The 24,250-nt window shown below is 33.2% G+C and overlaps 2 protein-coding genes across 2 annotated transcripts; both read right to left on the minus strand.

Annotated features, from left to right (window-relative positions):
* Positions 1-800: 800 nt before the first annotated feature.
* LOC117104152 (uncharacterized protein C8orf74 homolog) lies at positions 801-6,456 on the minus strand. Its single transcript, XM_033244846.1, has 5 exons — positions 6,304-6,456; positions 4,784-4,973; positions 3,667-3,887; positions 2,896-3,069; positions 801-2,418 (listed from the first exon to the last, which is right to left on the minus strand). The coding sequence occupies exons 1-5, from the start codon at positions 6,355-6,357 to the stop codon at positions 2,353-2,355; spliced, it is 705 nt and encodes a 234-aa protein (XP_033100737.1). The 5' UTR covers positions 6,358-6,456; the 3' UTR covers positions 801-2,352.
* Positions 6,457-8,305: 1,849 nt separating this feature from the next.
* On the minus strand, positions 8,306-24,217 carry LOC117104139 (trifunctional enzyme subunit alpha, mitochondrial-like). Its single transcript, XM_033244824.1, has 21 exons — positions 23,992-24,217; positions 21,097-21,138; positions 20,680-20,750; positions 20,063-20,196; positions 18,335-18,365; positions 17,747-17,854; positions 16,810-16,929; positions 15,832-15,934; positions 14,961-15,030; positions 14,566-14,618; positions 14,034-14,152; positions 13,509-13,628; positions 12,963-13,144; positions 12,760-12,795; positions 12,232-12,367; positions 12,004-12,090; positions 11,087-11,296; positions 10,115-10,310; positions 9,598-9,797; positions 9,179-9,233; positions 8,306-8,984 (listed from the first exon to the last, which is right to left on the minus strand). Exons 1-21 carry the CDS (start codon positions 24,056-24,058, stop codon positions 8,833-8,835), a joined length of 2,292 nt encoding a protein of 763 aa, XP_033100715.1. The 5' UTR covers positions 24,059-24,217; the 3' UTR covers positions 8,306-8,832.
* Positions 24,218-24,250: the final 33 nt, after the last annotated feature.

Raw genomic sequence — 24,250 nt, forward strand, 5'->3', positions numbered from 1 at the left:
TTGGACTACGCCCCAAACGGCACATCCATATTCAAGAATAGGCGCCACCATGGCATCATATAACTTCGTAAACGTTTTAAAATTTGTCCCCCTATCTTAGATTTACTTATTATTACAGCAAGCGCTCGAAAAGCAGAAGCAGCCAAATTATGTGCAGTTGTATTGTAAATACTGGTGATAACACCGTATATTAATAATAGTAGGCCTATTTGAAATTATTATTATGTCTTCTTATGAAAAATACTTCTGGCGCAGACGTAATCCTTTGAGTTTTGAATCCTAATACCGATAATTCGAGTTTGTGCCAAACCAAATTTTGTTATGAAAATATGCAAAGCACTTCATTTGCCTGTTTCTCGCCATAAATTACGTACCCAGATAACAGAAGCACAACTTGAGCACTGCGCATGATTCTTGTAGAAATCCAGTGACGTACCAGGAAGTTTTGGAAGCGATTTGCATTCCTTACCAGTTATATAGGCTAAATTTCTCTATGCAGATTTAAAAATAATTAACACTTCTTTATAAATGTTTTAAAATATTCGTCTGTAATTACCTATACAGAATTCTATCTAATAATTACAGGCTGCATTGTCTTTGTCTTTGCTGCTTTTTTGTACCTCTTCACTATAACCTGTTGTAATACTGTATATTATAGGTCTAGCTTCGAATGTTTTCTAATGTCATAATTATATTTATGAAAAATACAGGTAAATTTAATAATGGAAATTTCATATAAAATTGTATTTTGGACAATGTTCAATGCAAACGAATTATAATCATTCAGGCTATAAAGAAAATTTATCTGAAGTGCTGTTATTTATTAGACAAAAAATAAATAAAACATATGAAATAATACAAACATGGTTTGATATTTTAGCTCGTTAGAGTAAAAATCAAGGATAGAATATTGACTTTTGACTATACTGTTACTGATATCAAACTCTGCTCTAGTAAAATGTAAAATTTGTAATAGAGCCATAATTGAAATAAGAATATATACTATATTTATTCATATTTGTGCTGGCAGTAAAAAAGAATATATTTTCATTTAACCACATGCTTTTCTTGGATGGTCAAAATACCAAATTCCGATGTAGCATCACAATAGTATTAACCTTGCATGCAACAGATTTTCATATTTTAAGTTATACTCAGTTCATGTTGATTTTACTTGTTTAAGTATATGCTAATTAGCAGTTGTAATTTTCTTACAATTTTATTAGTTAATAGGTCTTTTGCTATACCTTAGTTAGGGTTACACATTTGTCCAATTGGTTTATTTCTTTCTCGGTCAAACACTTTTACACACTCAAGGTTTACTTATGAGTCACTTTAAAATTTCCATTAAATGTAATTTAAAATGCTATGACTGCGAGGTAAATATTTGTTGACATCCTAGCCTTCTCAAGTCACCAATGAACAAATACAAAATACTGTAAAAATTTACTGAAAACATTAGACATTTATTTTGTTTTAAAGTTTGTCCTACACTTGAAAATGTAATTATTTTACCCACAACTTATTTTAACCATCTTCTCGGATAAGGACTATAAACAGTCTCGTGTGCACTATAAAGAACCCAGTACATCCTTTGAGACGAGTAGGTGAATACTGCGGTGTACTGGAACAGACAGCCCCTGTGGTGAATCACAAGAGTTGTTGGTAGCAGGTTACTGGGTAGCACAGACATAAAGTGACCCTTAGGGGCGAAGAAAGTCATTGATCGAGTTCATTATCCACATATCAAGCGCCCTGAGCATTTTACATTAGATGGATGCGCTATATAAAACTATACACTATTATTATTACAACAGTAGTGTTTCTTATTTATACTACATAGTATTGTTAATTATGCAAATCAATAATTGATAAAGATATCTAATTGCACTTTTTATCTCAACTAAATATTTAAAATACAGACATATTCAATAAAATACAAGCACAGAATACAATTCTTTACAAAAATGATTACTTTGTATAATGGTGTAGAGGGCGCTATATACATTTGTTTTCACTGTAACGTTTCAAGATAACATTCAGACTGACAACACAATTCTGAGAAACAAATTGATTACCTTTAATAATAATGTTACATTTATACATTTGAACATGTGAAAATATCAGAGTATGCTATTTAGCCTTATTTCTGCTACCTCTTGTTGAACCACGGGCATTTTGAGATTCTAGGCCTTGTCCTAACTTGTGAACTGACTTGGAGCTTGACTTTCCCCTAGCAGACAGTTTTGGAGGGGCTTTAGTCCTAGGAGGTGCACCTAAATCTACAGGCCTGGGTAAAGCTGTTTTTTCTAAGTAGAAATCTAAATCCTCATGTTTCTCTTCAACAACTAACTACAATAGTTTTTCAGTATGCTGAGACTGGGCATCTGAGGCTTTCTTTATCATTTCTGAAATAACCTGAAAAAAAAAAGAGAAAAAAACAAGAACAAGAATTATGAAACAAATTAAACTATTTTCATCATTACATCACAATACTAAAATTCAATTCTTTTTTTGTGTTTTTTTGTTTTTATCTTGATATATCAGGCCTGAGGTTAATGTCAATAATGACGGAATACAGTATTTAATACTCGCACCTTGGGCTGAAACATAGCTTGGGGCCACTTCACAGCCTGTCAACAGTGCAAACCGGGGTAACTATAGCATGGTCGGCCTAGAATGAAATATATAGTAAAATGTTTTCCAAAAATTAAACCCCAATCTTCTATCTAAAGACTAAAGCCCTTTATGTTACAAATGAATGTGATATGCCTATATTTAGGTGTAATATGACATCCTCACCATACAGTATATGGGCATATCACACAAATTTGTCACACAAAATTTGATAGTGGACAGAGCTTCAATCTAATGAAGGGAGAAAAGATTGTTTACCTCTCGGTTTAAATCTCCAGAAATGGTTGATGTAAATGTCATGTTCTTTTGACTTTCTATCTCAGATTCTTCTTTTTGCATTTGTTCAGTTAAGCTTGCTTTGCGTTCTTCCTCTTCACGTTCAAGCTCTTCTAACTTCTGTTCATACTCCCACACCTTAAGCGTTTTTGCTTCCTGTCCAAAGAAAGTGGATGGTTGGAGGCTTCATCATAAAGTGCAGTTCATACAATTTAGAACACAATAGCTCAGACGGATAAACCGGTGGTAGCCACTGTGTGTGCAATGAACCACGGAAATCCATTGTTAAATTTTTGGTACCCGGTTCAATTCCATCTTCTGCTTTTGTGTTACAGCAAGTGTAAACAATTTGCAGTGTTTAACATTTAAGCAGTTTTCCGGAGTACTAGTACAGCCCATGTGCCATGTACAAAGTATTGCACAGTCACCACCAGAATGACCCCAATGGAAGAAAGTCTTCTTGGTGGTCACACCAAACGAATCCAATAATAATAATTATAATAATTTAATTTAAACGATTTAATACCATTATAAATCAATTTTTGAAACATAAGCAAAATTCCCAAGAAGATATCAAAAGAAAAATATTTATAACAAATTCAACAAATAATTCTGAACTTTTACTATGTATTTTACTTTATGTCATGGTCAAATACAAAATGGAATTTAATATTGGTAAATGATACATGAACTTTATTAACTGAATTTACTCACACGTGAAGATGTCTGAGATCAATTTCTTCAGATACTTACTTTGAGTTTGAGGCATTCAACAGGTGGAATTACATGAATATCTAATTCTGAAGCCATGGGTTCTTGTCCTTGCGTCAAGACAAATTGATACAACCGATAATGCTTCATAAACGTCTCAAAGAAATAATCTGTAAACAACTTCAATTTGTCTTGTGTGATCATATTTGCCAAGTGTATGATCTTTTCCTGGAAAATATCAATTGCTTCTGAGAGCTTAATACCTGAAATTATAAGAGGAACCTTCATAAACATATCATATATCCAATTTCACCATTATCAATATACAACAAAAATATATAGAGCAAAAAATTTACAACTGCCAACAATTTTTTAAAACATCAAGTAGTGTGCAAAAAAAAATACATTGTACAGTACAGTACATGGTATTTAAGCAAAAACTTGCACAATATAGTAATTACACTTGAAGTTGTATACAGTCTGAATATGAATTCTAATATATTTGTATCCGAATTAATTATTGAATAAATTAATTGAATCCAACAATAAAAATGACGATGCCTTTCTGATAGCAGACGAAACGTCAAGAAACAATGAGTAACATCTTAATTTTACACTTGACTTTGGACCATAAAAAAGAACCACTAATACATAACTGAATTAATATTTACTAGATTTCGTGGTCTCTGTTACCAGCATAGATGTCACTCAATGAACTATCTTTTGTACTTTATGTATGCTTTAAAATCATGTTCCTAACAAACCACTAGATTCATACATTGTCATGGTTATGCTTGTTTGTGATACAGGTGTCAATCAGTTATCTGACATTATTTGACACACAATTTTAATAGGGAATGACATTTAACCAGGTCTTATTTCTGATGGAAAAAAATCTCACATTATTTTCTGTCCAGTGTAGAAACAATGCAAAAGTCATTCACCAATACCCAGATATGTCATTAAACTATTTAAGGTCTCCCTCCAATTAAAGACCACTTTTGAGACTACTGTGGGGTTTCCATGGTCATTAGCAGCTTTGGTCTCTAATTAGAATAATAAAGATAAGACTTGTTAATTTTGGACCACAGAAAAGTGATCTTAAATTGGAGGAGTCCTTAATTAGAGGGAGCAATGTAGTACCGGGACAGATACCCACCTGTACATTCCTGGAGCATGTGCTTGCCTAGCAGGAATATTTCAATAGACTGTGACCAGGTTAATCCACTATTGATAGCCACCATGAGGTTACCGTAGTGGAAATCAAGCAAAATTGAATCTCTCAAATGTAAATAGTCATCGACTTTGCAACCAAGATATCTAGCAAGTACCAATCGTCCTCTTTCCTTCTATAAAAAAAAATATATATAAAAATTAAAATAAAATATTATTACTATATTAAAATGTACGCTGTGGCTAGAGATACGGTACTGTATTTCTACTTCAATTTCTGGCTCTTCATTGGGTGATGGTGACGTAATGCCATTTACCGTACCTTTAGCAAATTGAAGAAGAAATACGGTACCGTATCTCTAGCCACGGCATAAATAGTAAACATACAGTAATATAGAATAGCTATCAATAATATAATTATAAAAAAATATATATAAAATCATCTATTCTTTCTCCTACTGTAGACTATGCTTACCCCATTCATTAATACTGCTATTGATGAAAAATTCGTGCATTTTGGAAAATAAGGGCCAATTTTCATGCTGATTTTGCCAAAAATTAGGCTTTGACCTAATCATAAAATATAAACATGCATTATGATGCAGTAATTATGATTCTGCGGACCTATTTTTCTAGTGATGTTCTGCGCAAATTTGAGCTGTTTTTTGATCATCCATGCAATTAAAAAAATTTACAGTATGGATGGTGGATACCTACATCAAGTAGGCCCAAAACAATTTGGTCCCATTATGCACATGTCAATTGTAGTCCCAGCCCTCATGGACCCGGGCCATAGCGGGGCACTAGCCGGGACTGAACCAGGGATGTACACATAGATGTGTCCCCGTAGTGCCGGGACGTACCTAAAATTTACCCAAAGATGTAACAGGCCTCGGAAGGCCCGGGAATTTGTACACATTAGTGTAGCTGTGGTTTTTTGGGTGTGTATGGCGGTAAGTGGCTGGGACTTAGCCGGGGATGTACGTTAAAATGATGCCCCGCATTGCCGGGAGGTGGCCAGGACTTCACATGCCTGTACCGTTTTAGAAATTACATCCCCAGCTACCCTGCTAGGCCCGGGTTCGGGGGGGCCGGGACTACAAACAATTGAGAAGTGCATGCCCACTCTGCCCAAAACAAAAAAAAAACAGGCCTAAATAAAAAAAATTCTAATCAGCTCCAATTTGTTGTTTATTTTTATATAGGCCTATAATAAATAGGCATTTTTGATTAACTTAGGATTTATTAATTGTTCCCCATCCCCGTCTCCCATTTTTTGTAGGTCTAGGCCTAGGCTAGGCCTTCAATAGAAGGCCTAGCTAAAGTAGGGGACTGACCTAGCAGCTAGCCTAGGCTACCCTAACCTAGGCCTAGGGCCTAGGTTAGGGTAGGTAGCCTTGTATAAGAGACAGGCCTAGCCTAGCCTAGTCTAGTTGTTTCAACAACACCAATACCAATTAAATATACTACTTTCAGAACAAAACTAGGCTAGTGGGTATGACTTACTGACAGTGATGCAACTTCAGCAACAGCTTGTTCTGTTAAGCTTGAAGTCATCATGGAACTTAGTTGCTAAGTAATATATTGTGTACTAAAGCTAGGGCAACCATTGCCACGCTATCCATGGATGGATGATGATGATGCATGAGTGCTGCAGTGCATGTCGTTGAGGGCGACAAAGCGAAAAGACTCGAAAACACTTGACAAGCTAGATACACACTGTCGCTACAGCGTTTTCAGTGCTATCGTTGGAACCGCGTAAAATTAAAATACGGAGCCAGGTCGATCGCAATTTGGAAAAAAAAAAAATCTTTTTAACGAACTTATAATAACACTGCAACATTGTAAAATAGGAACTCCGTCGCACTTTGTGATATTCCCAAATTCATTTCTTCTAATGTTTGACTGATTTCAATTGAAATTTTAGGAATTATTGTAATGAACGGTAATGCAATGTGAATTGTCACTATAGGCAATTCCAAGGGTATTGGAAATAAAATCTTTTCTTGTTAGTCATGTGTAAATACAGTACTAAGCCTATTGTTGTTTGGTAGAAACATGCAAAAGGAAGTTATAATTTAAGGTCAGCGTTATACTTCATTTTATTTTGCATTTGCTTGGATGTAGGCCTAATTCACCAAAATTTATGATGATTAATATGCCGATGGTATGCAAATTAATACTATGGTCGAGATAGTCATTTAGAAGTATGAATTGCATAAAGAAAAGCACATACCACCAAGATGATCTCATCCGACGACGCGTTGAACAATTGGCAGGTTTCACAGTGTACTAAATGGGAAAGCGTCTCAAGGAAGTGATTGGGAATCCGTTTTTCTGCATTTTGAATTATTTTTTTCCGGAATTAAGAACTTAAAACATTATGGGTACACACACACATTATGCAGAGCAATATATTCTGGAAGTAAACACACCTAACATATACTGTACTTCAGTTGTTAGTAGCCCGGCTGTTTCTAGATGTTGGAAATTGTTCGATTAATTATTCAGCCTGTAAAGAGTGGATTCAATTAAAGGCCGGGGACCCAGCCTCTTCACCTCACCCTCACCCCCTTAAGATTATAGAAAATAGAGAAAAATTACATTCAAATTCAAGTCATAGAGTACTGTACTATTTTCTGTTACCCAGAAGTTATCGAACTTTTCCAGATCACCTTAGCTTCACCCCTGTTCTATAATTTTACTAACATCATAGTGCGTAGTGTTGATGATAATTCATGATTCATTTGAAGCTTTTTATATTCTAAGATTTCATTGTTGGTGTCTTGATCTTTTCCTCTGGAAAACGATAACTATTCGGTACTAAAGCCTCTGCTATAAGCGGGGTGCATGTTATTGATATATATTTTAATGATTTAAGATCTCCATGGGTATTACTTTTATATTACTGTATTAAGATTTTAAAGCGCACATATCCACTGCAGCAGTGCTGAAGACGATTATCATAACGTCCATAATTTTGAATGATGATTTTCCTCTGGGAGGCTAACAGCAATAAGACTGGTGTTTTGAAGAGTATAAGCAAATTAAAATGATAGCTAACAAAGATGCATAGGAAATAAGTAACAGATATAAAAGTATGTAAATAGGAGAGGAGCAAAAAAGTTTTTAAGGAAGATTTTTGAAGCATTTTACTTTTAATTTAATAGAGTAAAGAAGCAGTAGGCATAGCTTGGTACCAGAATTTCTGTTTCGGAAGAGTAAATAACATAGAAATAAGGAAGCTCTACTATATACCATTTTCCATCTAGAAATAAGTGTTCAAGTGGCCTACTGTAAGTTATTTTTCTGCATTAAATCTGTCAATTTTTGCCATCTGTAAGTAGCAAAATTGACAATAAAGCTACATTCACATCGGATCGTAACCGATTTGATTTGATTTGAAGTCCAGCATCGCTATTCTTAAACACTAATACGATTTTCGGTTCGGTTAAAAATCTGAAAATTCAGATTTGGTTGTGAATGCAGCATAATAATGACAACATAATTATGTATTTCATTTTTAAATTTATTCAGACTTTTATAATAATTAACAATCGCCCACCAACAGTTGTTCAAAGGTTTTGTGTTTTACATCAGATATTTGAGAAATGGAATCCTGTTTGACACAGGTCACAAACATTGCCAACTAATCTGATACAAATCTCTTGTTTATATACACATCTCTATATTATTGCAGAACACAATTCACTAACCTTTTTTTAAAACAAATTGCATTGGACTGCTACAAAACAAAAAACTCTGCAAATACACAAGAAATCTTCCCACCCACGTTCAATTCTTGAAGAACATTAAAAGTGATCCAAAGTTATTATGGCACTTATAAATCAATGAAGTTGAGTTTATTTTTGTCAAATTCCTGTTATTTCTATATTTTTTTTCAATAATTATACTGATTTTATTTTCTTTTGAAAGAACAAAGGTCCCTAGAAGAAAACAGGCAATTGTATTATTGTAAGACAATAGCACCTGTTAATTGGTTAGAACTGAATATATATAGTGCCCTCTATAGTTTCATTTGGATGGGTGAAACCTCTTGGTTTTGTCATTAGCATGGTCTTGCAACAGTTGGCATGGCGTAAATGGTACTCCAAACAGAGCTTCAAATTCCCTCATTTTAGCTACCAGCTTGTCAGCTCCAAAGGTGTCTACAAATCGGAATGGACCTACAGAAACAAGCATGAAAATACAGTACATATAAAGAGAATGCTCTATAGAATTATCATTATAAAATGTGTGTTAGTCTTTACAATGATACATGGAGGTATTATAGTAAACGATAATTAACTAAATATCTTTATGAATAATTACATCATACTTTACATGCATGTACAAACGAAAAAGCAATAATATAAATTACCACCATGGAAAGGCGGGAATCCAAGACCAAAAACTGCTCCAATATCACCTTCCACCTGTCCACAATAACAATCAACATATTGAAAATAAATTTAATTTTTCTCTGACACAACAAACAAATATGTTATTTCTATGTTTTTTTTGTGTGTATACTTTGAATATAAGAGTGCTTTGTTGTTAAACACATTGACAAGTCAATCAGCTACAAATTATTTAACATTGCTACATTAACTAGTCCACTGCATGGTTTATCTTTGTGTTAACATATACAGAGTCAATAAAATGAAGATATTACAATTAGCTTTGGAAAAGTAATACAGAAAATATTTACAGAATTAAATTTGAAAGTAATCAATCAAGTATAAAAAAGTGAGGATGCTTAATGGTTTGTATTGGAAAACATAATTTGTTTGTGATTACCGGAGTTTTCAAAATGCCCTCTTGTAAACAAAGAACTGCCTCGTTGACGAACCGTGATACCAAACGTAACTGCATGTCTTCATCTGAGTTGGCTCCTTTTGGCACTATCAAATATTTCTTCATGATGGCCTCGGCCGCAGCATTGATTTCACGGTTCTTTGAGCCATCATAAATGTAGCAACCTTTTCCATTTTTGCGTCCTGATACACAAAACAATGTTACAAAATCTCAATATACATAGCAGTAAAATTAATTATATTTTTTAAAAATTGTCCAAAATTATATAAAAATGCTAAAAAATCATAGCAGAGATATGCTGTTTGTGCTTACTACAAGAATAAAATTCAACATAAAATTATTAGCTGTCATATGAAAATTAAAACAAAAACACTGTTGGCACTCGATGTGTGAACAACAGCTTAGTGTCTCCTTCCTGCTTTCATTGGCAGATAGAGACCTTTGTACAATGCACCTATAAATTGATTGATTAACAAACAGCATCACATATTAATCATACCTAAAAATCCAGCAGCAACCATATCTTTCAGCACGTTAACATCGGCATTGCCGAAACGTTCACCGAAAGCCTTTCCTAGATCCTCAGCCACGTGAGCGGCAACATCAACTCCGACTTCATCAACTAGAGTTGCTGCACCAACCGGGAAACCATAGGACTTGGTCAACTGGTCAAGTTTCTTCGGACTGATTCCTTCCTGTAAAATGTCAGATAAATCAAGTTGGGATGCAGTGGATAGAGAAGAATGCAAGATACCATTTTGTGAAACAACAGTTACCGTGAATCATACACCATAAATATGCTCTTCCAAGCCATTCTATCTGTCTATAGACGTGCCTCAGAGACCTCTTATTGGATTTTCAGCAGACAAAAATAAAAAATTGCCCCTAAATCATGATCCACAAGCCAAACACAGAATCTGTGAAGGGGAGGAGTACTGAGCACATCCAACATGCTCAACCGGACATCTAGTTATAGAAAGCTTGCATTGCTTGTGCTAATCAACAGGTGCAGATGGAGAAACGTAAGACGTCAAGAGGCCCATATAGTCACAATCACCTGGCAAACCAGTGATTGAAGGTCTCATAAGTTGGTTTTGATAAGAGGAACATTGAAGAAATGAGATAGCATGTAGTTTTGTATAGAACAATGTTTTAAAAAAAAGCTTCAACACATTTAAGTAAGTTTTTTACATACAGCAAAAAAGGTGATGACGACAGTGTGACTACTGCTTATACAGTATATCGGCTCTATTTGAGATAGGGACACACCCAAAAGTGAACTAAACCACTTTCTAATGAATTACAAAATGATAAATACATGCAATAAAATTAAACACAACATTCAAATTTAGAAGAATTACTGATAAAAAAATACTCAATTCAAAATTAAACACATTTTGTATAGGATATAATGACCAAAAAAATAATATGCAAATGTTCTTCAAATTAATAAATGTACACTGCCCTCTACCTGCATAAGCCTGACAGCCTCTGCTGAGAATGGTGCCAGGATTCTGGTGGTATAAAAGCCAGGGCCATCACCAACTGTGATGATAACTTTGCCCTGCTTCAGGCCAATATCAACGGCTGCTGCAACTGTGTCCTTTGATGTTTTGTCTGTAGTGATGATTTCCAACAGTTGCATCTTTTCCACAGGTGAGAAATAATGCATACCAATAACCTACAAAAAAATCAATATATCTTCTGTTACAATTTTGATTGAAACCAAAATATTGTTATAGCATTGCTTTAATAATAACCTTATTACAACTGTGGATTATCGTTAAACCTATTTTACACTTAATTCTCAAAGGCTAAAGTGTACAATTGATACTGTATAGAGTACTAGTGTTACGTCACGATATCATGCGATACTACTCCGTTGCTATCGTTGCAAAATGCGTTCAACCCGACACCATTTTCGGCACTAACAAACCACCGATCCCAATTTCTAATGTAATTATTAAGATTTGTATCTTACTTTTTCTTTGTAAATTTTAATTGATGATTAAATGTGTGTTCGATAACTAATATAATGCGAGCATTTGTGTTTTTAGTACATTTTGATGGTAAAATATTAGATTTTAAAATGCCTATTCCAGAAAGCCTATGCAGTCATTCAGGCGTAATGAACGGTAACCTATGCCTGTTGACAACAGAGAGCGCCACCTGGCGTCGTGACGACACGACTGTGGTACTCTATGTAAATGAAGCTAAGTTTTCACATAAACATTAGAATATGCAGATATACTAGACATAATGTACTGTGAATAATTCATGAGAGTTATGAATAACAAATTCAAAACCTTAAATCTAAAACATTTATCTTAGAAGGTTATTTAGTTGCAATCACATTATTCTGGACAAAACCAAGCTGATGAACTTTACCTTTTCAGGTCTCTTACTTCCTTTGGCAATTTCTGTAATAGGAAGGGCAGAAGTATTGGATGCAAAGATACACGTTTCTGGTATAACCTGAAGTTAACAAAAGATGTATGTTATCTGACTAGCTGAGTGTTTTAAAGAATTATTAATACTGTACTTTAAAAAAGAAGCACTAAGTTACATACAGCTTCTCTCAAATTTGAGACAATATAATACATTTATGTTGCATACCTTCTCAATTTCTTGTATTACTTTATGTTTAATGTTGATATCTTCAAAGACTGCTTCTATAACCATGTCACATTTGTCAAAGTTTGTGTAATCTAACTGTCCACTAAGATCTGAAAACATCTGGTCTCGTTCGAAGCTGAAAAAAATAACCACTTATGTTGTAAGGCAATATAAATAGCCTAAGCAACTAAATAGCTCAAAGACAATTCATCTCTGTTCCTTCTCAATAGTGCTGTACCACATATATCTGTCTGCCACCCTTCTCCCCACCCCACAATAGCACAAACTATGCCTTTCCCCTTTAAAAGCACCACCCATAGCTGGCTAAATCTGGTCTAATCCATTCATTCAATCCTATTTCTAACAAAAATAAAATCCAAATAAATGAATAGAAAAATGCAATGAAATACTGTGGAAGGTACAGTCATCATAGTAGGTTATGCTTATGGGTAAATTTTGAATAATAAATTTCCACAGTAATGTTTATATTCTTATTCATTCCCTTTTGGTAAATTGCAAGGCCATTACCTTGTGATCTTTTTTCTCTTCACATTTTTGTTCAACCTGAAATTTAAGGAAACATTAAAAAAGATATTACATGATAATACAATAAAAGAGGACGATAAACTGCTTTTATTAATTAAAATTTGATTTATGATAATCACACAGTTGTTGACTTGACTCAAATATTAGAGTAAAATGAGTGATTCTGAAATACATTAGGTCCTTACCCTTTATAAATTTGCTGGTTACCCCTGGCTAGGCCTTCATAACTCATGTCTTTTAATATAACGTTAACACCTTTATTTAGGGTTACTTGAGCAATACCAGCTCCCATCAGGCCGGCACCTAGAATTGCCAGGGTTTTGGTTTCTTTTGCTGGTTTTCCAAACTTATTCTTTTTGCATTCAGTCTGAAATCCAAGAAAACAATTCAGTGATATAAGATTTTAAAAATTAGTTAAACCAAAATATCACAAGGTCTTGAAGAGGTTAAAAAAAATGATAACCATACTACAATGTGTTTATAAGAGTTCACAATGCAACTAATGAATTCATATATGTATTTCTTTTTTAGGGCATGTTACTCCTGAATAACGCCAAAAACACATGTTTTTTAAAAACAGTAAATCCTTCGGAACGCGTTTCTAGTGAAATGTGCAACTAATAAAAACATGGTAACGCGAGCATTGGTAGGTGGGCGGAGCTCATAATGACGATCACCTACGGAAGCTGAAGCTGACCTTCTCAGCAAAAACAGGCCCTGTATCTACTCACCTGACCATGAAAGAGTCCAATCAGAGCTTTTGAGTGTGTGGTCATAGCCAGGTCACCAAATGCTTTACATTCTGCAAGGTAGCCAGCATCACTACCCTGTTGAACACCAGTCTTCACCACCTATAAGGAGTATAAAGCTGATAGTCAGGCACAGACTATCAATTATGACTACTAGCTACGATCCACATAATATTAGTGCTATACAATCATCCATAATAATTACTGTAGTTTAATTTTTTTTACATAACACACAACAACTGTGTTATGTCTGTCTGGGTCATAGTAAAATGTAATTTTGTTGATGTTTTATAATTTCTTGCCATATATTTGTAATCTCATGACACTGTCTTTTCACATTACATTCTAGCAGCTGCTGCTAATGATATGAATGAATGAATGACACAAATACATATGCTAGAGAGTGATCAAACTGATCTACTAAATTACTGTAACTAATTAGTTCAAATAAATGATCAACTAACAGTAAACAATGATGGTAACATACACAAGTGTATTCAATCTTACATCAATGATCTTCAAAGGAGCTGGATAGAGGCCTCCAGACATCTTCATCACTGTCTGGTGAACCTTCTTAAACACCTGGTCTTGTACAAAACCAATTCCAAGCACACTATCAGTAATTTCTAGCCAAGAAAACAAATATAATGCGGTTCTTATTTGTTCATTGCAATGTACTGCTCATAGAATTAATAAAATGAAAATGAAACAAATAATAGGATGCTGACATCTAAAACTTGAGTATTGTAATGTTAAGATAGAGTAAATAATTTTTGTTAGTTTCACATTTTCCATTACATTTTCAACAGCAATTTAGTTTAATAGAAAGTCATTCTTCCTCTCATTACATTTGTGAAATGGAGTCAAGAGTATTAATTATGTTTATATGTAAATTTATAAACTATTTGATAACATTTAACATACAAAAATAAAAATTTAAAAAAAAGAAAATCAAAACAGAAATTAACTTAATTATTGCCAATATAATATGAGGAAACAAATACAAAAATAAAATCATAAAAATTTGAGCTTCTCTTACTTTGCATCATTGATTTTGGTTTATCTGTTTTAAGTTTTCCAGCAGCAAGGTCTCTGAATAATAATTAAAAAAATGTATACATTAATTTTAAATAATATAAATATTATCTAAATTTATCTACTCGAAAGTGTTATATATTATAATCTTTGATTACATTTTTAGGTTTACATTTTATGTATAATTTGATGTCTTTTTTAAATGTAATTGTCATATATTCTATATTCAGGCATTTAGTATCCAACTTTTTGCAGAGGGACAAAGTGTCCAGAAACTGAATAATGAAATCAATAGTTTAAATTATATGGTAAAAGATAACATAAAATAATATGTCTGTATTTTGTTGGTTTGAATTATAGAGCAAAAACTACTGATAAGAGGTTAAAATGCAGACTCACTTGGCAGCTTGGATAGCAACTTCCTCAAGATATTGCATGGTGTTTTCTTCAGCAGTCTTCAGCCCAGGTCCTAAGTAATAATTGAGAAAGTACACTAAGTTAGATTGGAAATTACTTAGGCTATTATTATTACTACATATGTTGTTACTTTCTGTTCGACAATCTTCAAATTTAAACTCATTTAAAACTAATTTGAAAACTTTTTTGTTTACAAAATCGCTTTAATTGGGTTAATTGTTCACTGCGCCTTTGATAATGTTTTTCGAATTGGCGCGTTATAAATTTCTGAATATTATTATTAATACTATTAATAATATTTTATACAAATTATATTTGATTGTGATTATGTTTTACAATTTTATAAGTGACAGGGTAGTTAAAATACACTTTATTTCCAAAGGTCTATAATTAGAAAAATTACTACTATTGTGATAATAGACAGGCATTCACTTGAGACTACAGAAAGGTGGTCCTTAATCACAAGTGGCCCTTAATTGGAGGGGTTTCTATTATTGGAGAGGTCTTTACTTAGAAACTTGCACAAGTAAAATTAAATTTTATACAAGCACCTGCTTCTGCCAGAGCAGTTCAGATATAGAAAGCTTAATACTAATAAACACTAATATTTGTAATGTTCTAAATTTAATTATTTATTTATTCATGACCTAACAGTGTGTCGAACACCAAAAACAGGGTTGCCATAAAAATGCAATATAAGTCCAAATATTAAAAATACATAAAATTGCATAAAAATTAATTTTTACATATTAAATATTAAATAGGCCTATTAAAGATTACATTAAAAGGTAGAAATATTACAATTAAAAATATCGATATTACACTGTACAGGCAAATAAAAGAAAGACATTACCAATAGGTGAAACAAGCTGGTCGACTAATCCTAGTTTCTTGGCTTTTTCCGCTGGGATGTTCTTTCCGGTTAGCATCATGTCCAAACCGCTGGTAAGACCAACCTAACCACACACACAAGAACAAATTAACAGAAAAATGTTACCTAAAAGATCAATTTGCAATATCGGTGTGTGGATATGTGTGTGTGTGTGGGTATTTTTGTGGATATACATAGTTATGCTTGTAGATATTTATGGATACATGAATTTGAAAAAGTATGGATGTGTGTGGGTATGTTTGTGGATGTGTATTGGTATGATGTTGATGTGAATTTGTTTGGTTGTAGACGTGTATAGATATAAAAAAAAACTTGAATTGAAGCCCTGGGCTTCTTGGTTTAATGCTAACTTTGGATGGGCTTCTTTTCAAGGTTACTTTTGCAAAGTAAAGAGGGGGCTTCTTTTCAAAATGAATGCTGTAAATTTTAGGAATTACAGTACTACTACTGTATAAAACAATAAATAGGGCCACTGTAACAATCAATCAATCAATCAATCAAATTGTATCATGGAGTGTATTAACCAGCATTAAATCACATAAACTACTGTATAAACCAAGCATGTTTTCCATTTATTTTGCTGCTTTGAAATTCATGTACAATGTCTGAAATGTACTATCTCGAAAAAAGCCTATGCTATCTTGAAAAGAAGTCCATTGGCTTCTTTTCGAGATGGGCTTCTTTTCAAGGCTAATTTTGCAAACTAAAGAAGGGGCCTCAATTTGAGATGGGCTTCTTCTTGAAATTAAGCACATTGGGCTACTATTCAAGGTTTTATGGTATGCTTGTAGATGTTCATGGGTACAGTATATGGATTTTGTGGATGTGCATCATTGATGCTGATGTGAATTTGTATGTTTGTGGATGTATAATGGTAGCTATGTAGTAGATATGGATGTGTATAAATGATGATAGTGACAGTCATATAAGACTACATACCTTTTGTGTGATCCTCTGAGTGCCACCTGCACCAGGAAGCAAACCCAGCATCACCTCAGGAGCTGAAAGTACTGTCTTTGGATCCTTAATAGCAATTCTGTATTGGCAACTTATAGCAACCTAAGGTGAGTACATGAACCAGATGATTAACATGATTAGTATAGTTTGACATATATAATAATGTGCCCAGTAAAGACAACATAAAATAGGCCACTGTATTAAAAATGTTCTTTCAATCGCATTAGACATAGTGAATTGGTCAATACAGCAATATACATATAGAATTCATTACAAAAGTTACATTCATTTTATCACATCTTTAAACCCATTCCACAAACCTATAGACCCCTTTCAATGTTTACATTGGCCTATCTGAAACACTGGCAGTGCCTTACCCTAGAGGAAAAAACATCCTTGAGGTATAGGAGAAATGCATGGTAAATCAGGAAATTCATTATCTTTTTCTTTTTTGTGCCACACACTTTCATATTCTTGATCTGGGCGCTCACACAAGGCAATATCCAAAGTGATAAGATGAAAATGACTTTAAAAATTGAATAAAAATAGAAAAAAAAAAAATTTCGTACACTTTAATTTTTTTCGTCGATTCCTAATATATGTAACTATGACATATGTGAATTTCATTCATGTAGCTTTCATATTTTGGTGATAACAAAAAACAAGATAACAGGTATCCTGATTTTCCATGCATTTCTCCTATACCTCAAGGATTTTTTGCCTCTAGTGTAGGGCACTGCCAGTATTTCAGATAGGCCAATGTAAACATAGAAAAGGGGTCTACCATGTCAGCAGACTTCTTGGTCCATAAAATACAAAAAATACTGCAGCTAATGTACTTTTAGGCCCTTTCTATATGCTGGTACTTTAATTCTAACTGGCTTTTATGCTCCATCAAGCAACTCTCATTGCAACTTACCTCTAAGCCCCCTCCCAAGCAGGTACCACTGATGGCTGCCACCACAGGCTTCTTACTGTCCTCCACCAGCTGTAGTAGATTCTGGCCAGCCCTGGATAATTCTGTAACCTGCAATGTACATGAAGTAGTATAAATGGGAATGCCACGTTCATGTATTAGTAGTCTTGAATAAAATGTTTTACACAAGAAAAGAAAAGCAAAATCTAGCATCAAGTAGACTTTGTATATTTTATTTACTTTATTCTTATTTAAACCAAGAAACTGCAAATCAATAAACACGCACTTAAAATTTCAATAAAATATCAGTGTCTCTACATACTTTTTATTTTCTTTGCATAGCAATAACATACTCAAATGTGCAAATATTTTCTGGGGATGTTTTTTTATACAGTATTCTGTTTTTTCTTTTATAACAAATCCAAACTGCAAAGCAAACACAGCTTTGATTAGTAGCACTAAACTAAATTCCAACATGGCATGTTACCTTCTTCCCACCAAAATAAAGAGGCACAGCAGTTACAGTAGCTTTGGGCCTAAACCTATAATAAATCAGCTTAACAAAACCACAAATAAAATAACATTATTTACCTCCTCTGCAGACTTGCAACTTTCTATCATGCTATATAAAAGAAAATGGCAAAATTTCTACATTCAATTATACGGTCATTTATGTAGCACCTTTCTTTACAGATACAAAGTGCTGTAAGTTTCTCCCTGGTCATTCGGTCTGCATGCTTAAGTTTTGCTGCCATCTTGGCACAGGAGCAGGCAACCCTACCACGTGCCCATTTATACTCTTGGGTGAAGAAGCATAGATAATGCACAGCGAGGGATTGAAACACCGACCTCGTGGTTGGGAAAGCAAACCGTTCCCGCTGTGCCAAAGAAACCGCTTCCACACAAGTATGGATGTCCCAAAGTTATAGAGGGCGTGCTTTGCATGAAAGACTTTGGATTGTTGTATGTTGACAATCATAATTTAAGCACAAGTTGGTACATTCAAATGAAAATGCACACTTTTGGCCTAAGAAAGCATCCAACTTTAACAATACCAAGTATGCAAGCTACTGTATGTATCAGTTGGTAGTCAAGTTTTAGCTTTTCATTTCAGTTATTGGCTGATAATATTTATTACTATTTTTAAAAATGTACAATATAAAACTTGAGAAAAGAACTACCACAACTAAATCACTGTCGAGTGGGCATTTCCATGACAATTAATTTCAATTAAAAAAAATTTAAAAGCCAATATATTAACAATTTGATCATTGATTAAGCGCCTTTGATAATGCACCTCGGTCGTTTGACGCTATATAAATTCTTATATTATTATGATTATTATTATTATATTATTACCGTATTATTATCGTTATAGTCTCATGTTTTCAAAAGGACAGTGTATCATAGGATCGTGATATAATAAATTCATGCTTAAATCATTCACTATATCAAACAATCTGATTACTAATTAACCATAATTTTTGCCTTCAGCACTGTATCTGTAGCTTTAGGTACACTACCTACACTTTTTAGTAAAAAAAACCTTCACACATATCCTGGTACGCCAGCTACATGCAGTCATCATATAGTCTCCTAACCCTGTTGTTTACATTCGGATATATGGAATTATAGATACTGGTATCTTAGATAGTCATTTATAGAATATTTGTTATGATTGTAAATACCCACACAATGCATTAGCATTTCTTGTCATGGGATTAGGCATAGATACCAATCACACAGTTTTATTAACTGATTTGTATCTACACTGGGAAGTTTCAATACACTTAGGAAGTTTACCAATCAATTAACAAGATTCATCTTTCCTTGATTTTTTTAACATTCTAAAGTGTACAGATCAACTAAAAACTTCATTTATTACCATTATTTATTCAAAGTTTATCAATTCATTCACAAGTTTAATTCAGTACAGTATATCTTTTTATTATAACTTTTATCAAGTAGATGGCAATTATCAAATATTTGGAAAATATTATTAAGTAATTTCATACATTGGTAAACTCCTTCAGTAGAATTTCTTCATTAAATCAATCTTTATCAATAAAATTGTCAGTTTTTTCAGTGTCATGACCTAGAGTATTTTCTGAAATACTGCCCAAAGAAATATTATTCAAATATTATAAAATATGATGTTATTTATTCAAATCATAATTTGTACTAATCTATATTTGTGCTCACTCTTAAATGAATACAAATTATTGAAATTATAAAATGGTTTTACAAAAATAATAATCATAATCTGCATCATCTCAATAACATCATTGTCATTATGACTCTGAGGTAGCCATAACTTACTTGATGTCAGCCCCAGCTATGAAACATTCTGGCTTGGAAGAGATAAGTACAACACTACCAACATTATCATTTGCCCATAGCTCATTCATAACCGCTTCAATCTCGGCATTGAATTCCCTTGTCAGTGTATTAACCTGAAATGTGGTCACAGGCAATGATCAACTATGAATCATCGGTAAACACAGGACAAAAGATTATTAAAGTGTCCTGAACTGGAAATAAACACAGACCTTCTGTAAAATCCTAAAACACTCAATATGTAAATTATTTAGTTGTTTAAGCAGGCTAAACTGTTATTTACAAATTAAAAATTAGAGAATGATAAAAACTTTATCTGTCAATTAAAAGAAAAATATCGGTAAATCAAGGCATTCAATTCATTTATTCTATTCATATTTAATGTATTGTTAAATTTGAAAAAAAATGAAATGCATACAAAATAATTTGAATAATTAGATTTTGATAAAATTGTGTTAGTATGATAAATATTTCATTCAAATACCTGTACATCAAGGCATTTATTTCTATTCATATTTATTGTTAAATTTGAAGAAAATCAAATGTCTGGAAAAATAACAATTTCAATAAATGACAATATAATTAAATTGTTTTTTTACCTTAGAATTTGGTTTATTCATACGCACAACTGCCACACCATCTTTGACATCATAGTTTATTAGTGTCCGTGCTTGTTGGAAAAAACATGAAATTTATCCTTCAATTCATAAAAACTGTATAAATACAGTAGTGCACTGAACAATCAGTAGATGTGAGCAAGAGAACATACTTGTACTGTAGTAGGAGGGATGGGTTAGAAATAAGTAAGGCTAGGCCAGTGGGGGTACAGCAATATTCAAGTAAACTAATTTTCTCTTTAAATATGTTCTAAATAAACATGGCTTGATAATCAGCAGTACCTGTATACTGCCACCTTTGCATTTATTTTTTTATAATTAAAATATGCAGTTTGCAATTTAAGAGATTTTTAAGAGATGCAATCTTTAAATTAAAAACAATAGCTTCGTTTTACTTACCATTTGCTGCTGTGGAAAGTGAGAAATACCTCATAGATACATCTAAAAAAAGAAGATGAATTCACTACATTAATCATCATTATGTGATATTTGGTATTTTATATAGCACCTTTTCCTTTAGGTTACAAAGTGCTTTGTTTTCCCTGGTCGTTGGGTCCACATGTTTCAATGTTGCAGCCATATAGGTGCAGTAGTAGTAGGCATCCTACCAGGTATCCATTTATACTCCTTGGAAGAGAGAAGCAATGCAGGCAAGGCAACACTTTTTTCATACCTTGTTTCGAATAAAAATAAACTTTTAGCACTAGCACACCCACTGCCATGAAAAAAATGGATATTTCAGAAAAAAGAATTTTTAAATTACTGACGAAACTGAAGTTTCTATAGCTATTTTTAAAGCAAAGACTCGAGACTTTGCTTTCTTGTTTACTGTACTATTGTGAATTTTAAATACACTACTGTATGTGGGTCATATAATTTGGACGTGGCTTTATACTTCTTAATACAAGAAAACAGTCTACATATAAACACAAAATAATTGAAGAAGTCAAGTTAATGTAATTATAGCGTCATAGTAAAAAAAAAACTGATACATATAGCAATGAGTACCAACCCCCTGTCATTCAACCTAGTGAGATTTCAGGTCACAAAAATTCAAGGCCTGCAAGGAAATGCTACAGTATAGAAACAAGATCAAATGACAAGTTAAAAAAGAGCCTTGTGAATATCCAGTAAATAAATTACAAAAAATAAATAACACCAAGTATTTAGGTACAGTAGTTTCCACTTTGATAAATAGCTCATATACCAAGACTATTTATAGACACCATAGCAATCTGCCCAGACGTTGAAAAACCAACATCACATATAGAAGCAAACATATAAGGAAAATTGATGGATATATAAAAAATTGTTTCTGTGTAGATGATGCAGGCACTGAACCTAACCACGCACTTTAATAGCATGCAGCCAGGTGCTTTCTTAAACAGGATCTGGCAGAATATTTCTTTTTCTGTTACATGAGTTACATGCACTCCGGCTTTAAACATGATTTTGGAAAAACTGATGATCTTTATCAGTAAGTTTGCGAAACAAGGTATAAAAAAAATTTTGCCCAGAGAGCGAAGTGCACAGCAAAGGATTGAAACCCCAACCTTGAGGTTGGGGAACCAACCTGTTCCCATTGCTTCCGCGTCTCAATTATTAAAATGTTTGTATTAAGGATGAAAGAGAACCATACAACAAACAATTCCTTTAATGTTTAAACTTTTAAATTTCAATTCTAAACATCATTATATTCAAATTTATATCTTTTATGAGAATGGCTGCAATTTTAGAAATAATTTGCCTGCTCACAACAGGAACAAGGAGAGAGGTTTCGTTCTGCCAGGCTCTGGTATATACAGTACTTAGAAATATGACAATGACATTGGTTCAGGTGACAGAATATTAAGGGGAAGGCTTCATTCACTTATATCATTTATTTATTTCTGTAACAACAATGTCAATAGTAATCCATTTCATTATTAATCATAAACATTTTGGGGCTTCTTTGGACTGAAATTAGGTTAATGTGTTTGGGTATCAATTTCATACAGAAGGATTTATTAGTTAATGGAATCAGAATGCACATCGTTAGACACATTTTTCCAAATGAAAACAAATCTGCATGTTGAAATTCACTTCAGCACCTGTGAATAGATCTATTTAATATAGGAAACTCAATCTTGTATTTCCATACAGTAAATGTGATAAATGGGCATTTCTAAAGATATTCATTAAAATAATCAATTTTAACATTTTTTATCATAAATTTTTATCCCAAGTTAGATGCTTGCAGCTTTAATAAATAATGTCACAATAATAATATATTAAAACAATTTTTTTTTAATGAAGTAGATTATTCATTAAAAAAAATAAAAATAGGAAACATTCCTTTTTTCTGAATAGAGCTGTTGTATTTGCCTTGACTTGTTTTTCTTTTTCTTTTGAAATGCAAGTTTTGTAAGTACCCGCCGAAATGCAAGTTTTGTAAGTACCCCCTGCTACTAGGGGATCGGATTCATCGCTAGTCACCAATCACAAGCTCGGTGGTCTAGTGGTAAGACATCAGGCTAGATACCCGGAGGTTGTGGGTTCGATTCCCACCCAAATCAATTTTTTTTCGCTAGTATTTGGGGGAGTACTGAGTATTTGGTACGATAACACGTCAGGTAGGGAAAAACATCACTCCAATATAAGTTTTGTAAGGTGATCTGTTCATGACATTGTAGTGTGCCATATAAAATAAGAATGTTGAAATAAATATTATAACAAAATAAGACTTGTTGTTGACAATTGGTTTTTATAATCTATCCAAGAGAAAACTTTTACATTTACTTTTTTTCAGTACAAAAAAAAAAATGAAAATAAGATATTGTACTTACAATACTATTATTTTCTTTACAAATTTTCATAATAAATTACTTAATTTACTGGGTGGCTTTCAACGTTGCAACCTCTGGTCTTTCTTAATTAACGAGACTCTCCCAGCCCAGATCCTACAAAATTTAAATTTTCTTTTATACACTTATTTGTAATAATGATTTGTATAATTTGTTTTGTGATTGTGGTTGATTGTGAATGGATCAGACGACTGACCTAGAAGTCCAAAGCTTAGCTGCTTGAAGACAATCGACGCAGCCTACCGAAGGTCTCTGAACCCGCAACCAACCAAACCAAGGGCTACCGTACCAGTCAGTAGGCTAGGCCTAGCCTAGCAATGCCAAAGCAATGGACGGTGTGCCGGTGCAATTTTAATAAGACATATTCAATCTTAACAAATATATTTCTAATGTATTCACTATTATGATTTATCAAATCATGCACATCAGATATAATTTTACCAAATCATACCTGTAGATAGCGATAATTTGCTACAAGATACTCGTTTCAGAGATCCAAATGCACGAAGAGCAGCCATGTTTCCGACGAGATGGATGATGAGTTGATGACCTCAGACCTAGTTATTACCTTGACACAGATAGAAAGAGATTCGGCGACATCAATTCAAATACTAGATATAACTTATGAAATTACAACAATACTCCTGTCTAACCATATGCCTATATGTACCTACTTAACATTGATTTGAACTCAACTGACTTAATTTTCA

The sequence above is a fragment of the Anneissia japonica genome, unplaced genomic scaffold (genome assembly GCF_011630105.1).
Source record: "Anneissia japonica isolate Jap-2015-1 unplaced genomic scaffold, ASM1163010v1 scaffold3531_len492141_cov184, whole genome shotgun sequence".
NCBI lineage: Eukaryota > Metazoa > Echinodermata > Crinoidea > Comatulida > Comatulidae > Anneissia > Anneissia japonica.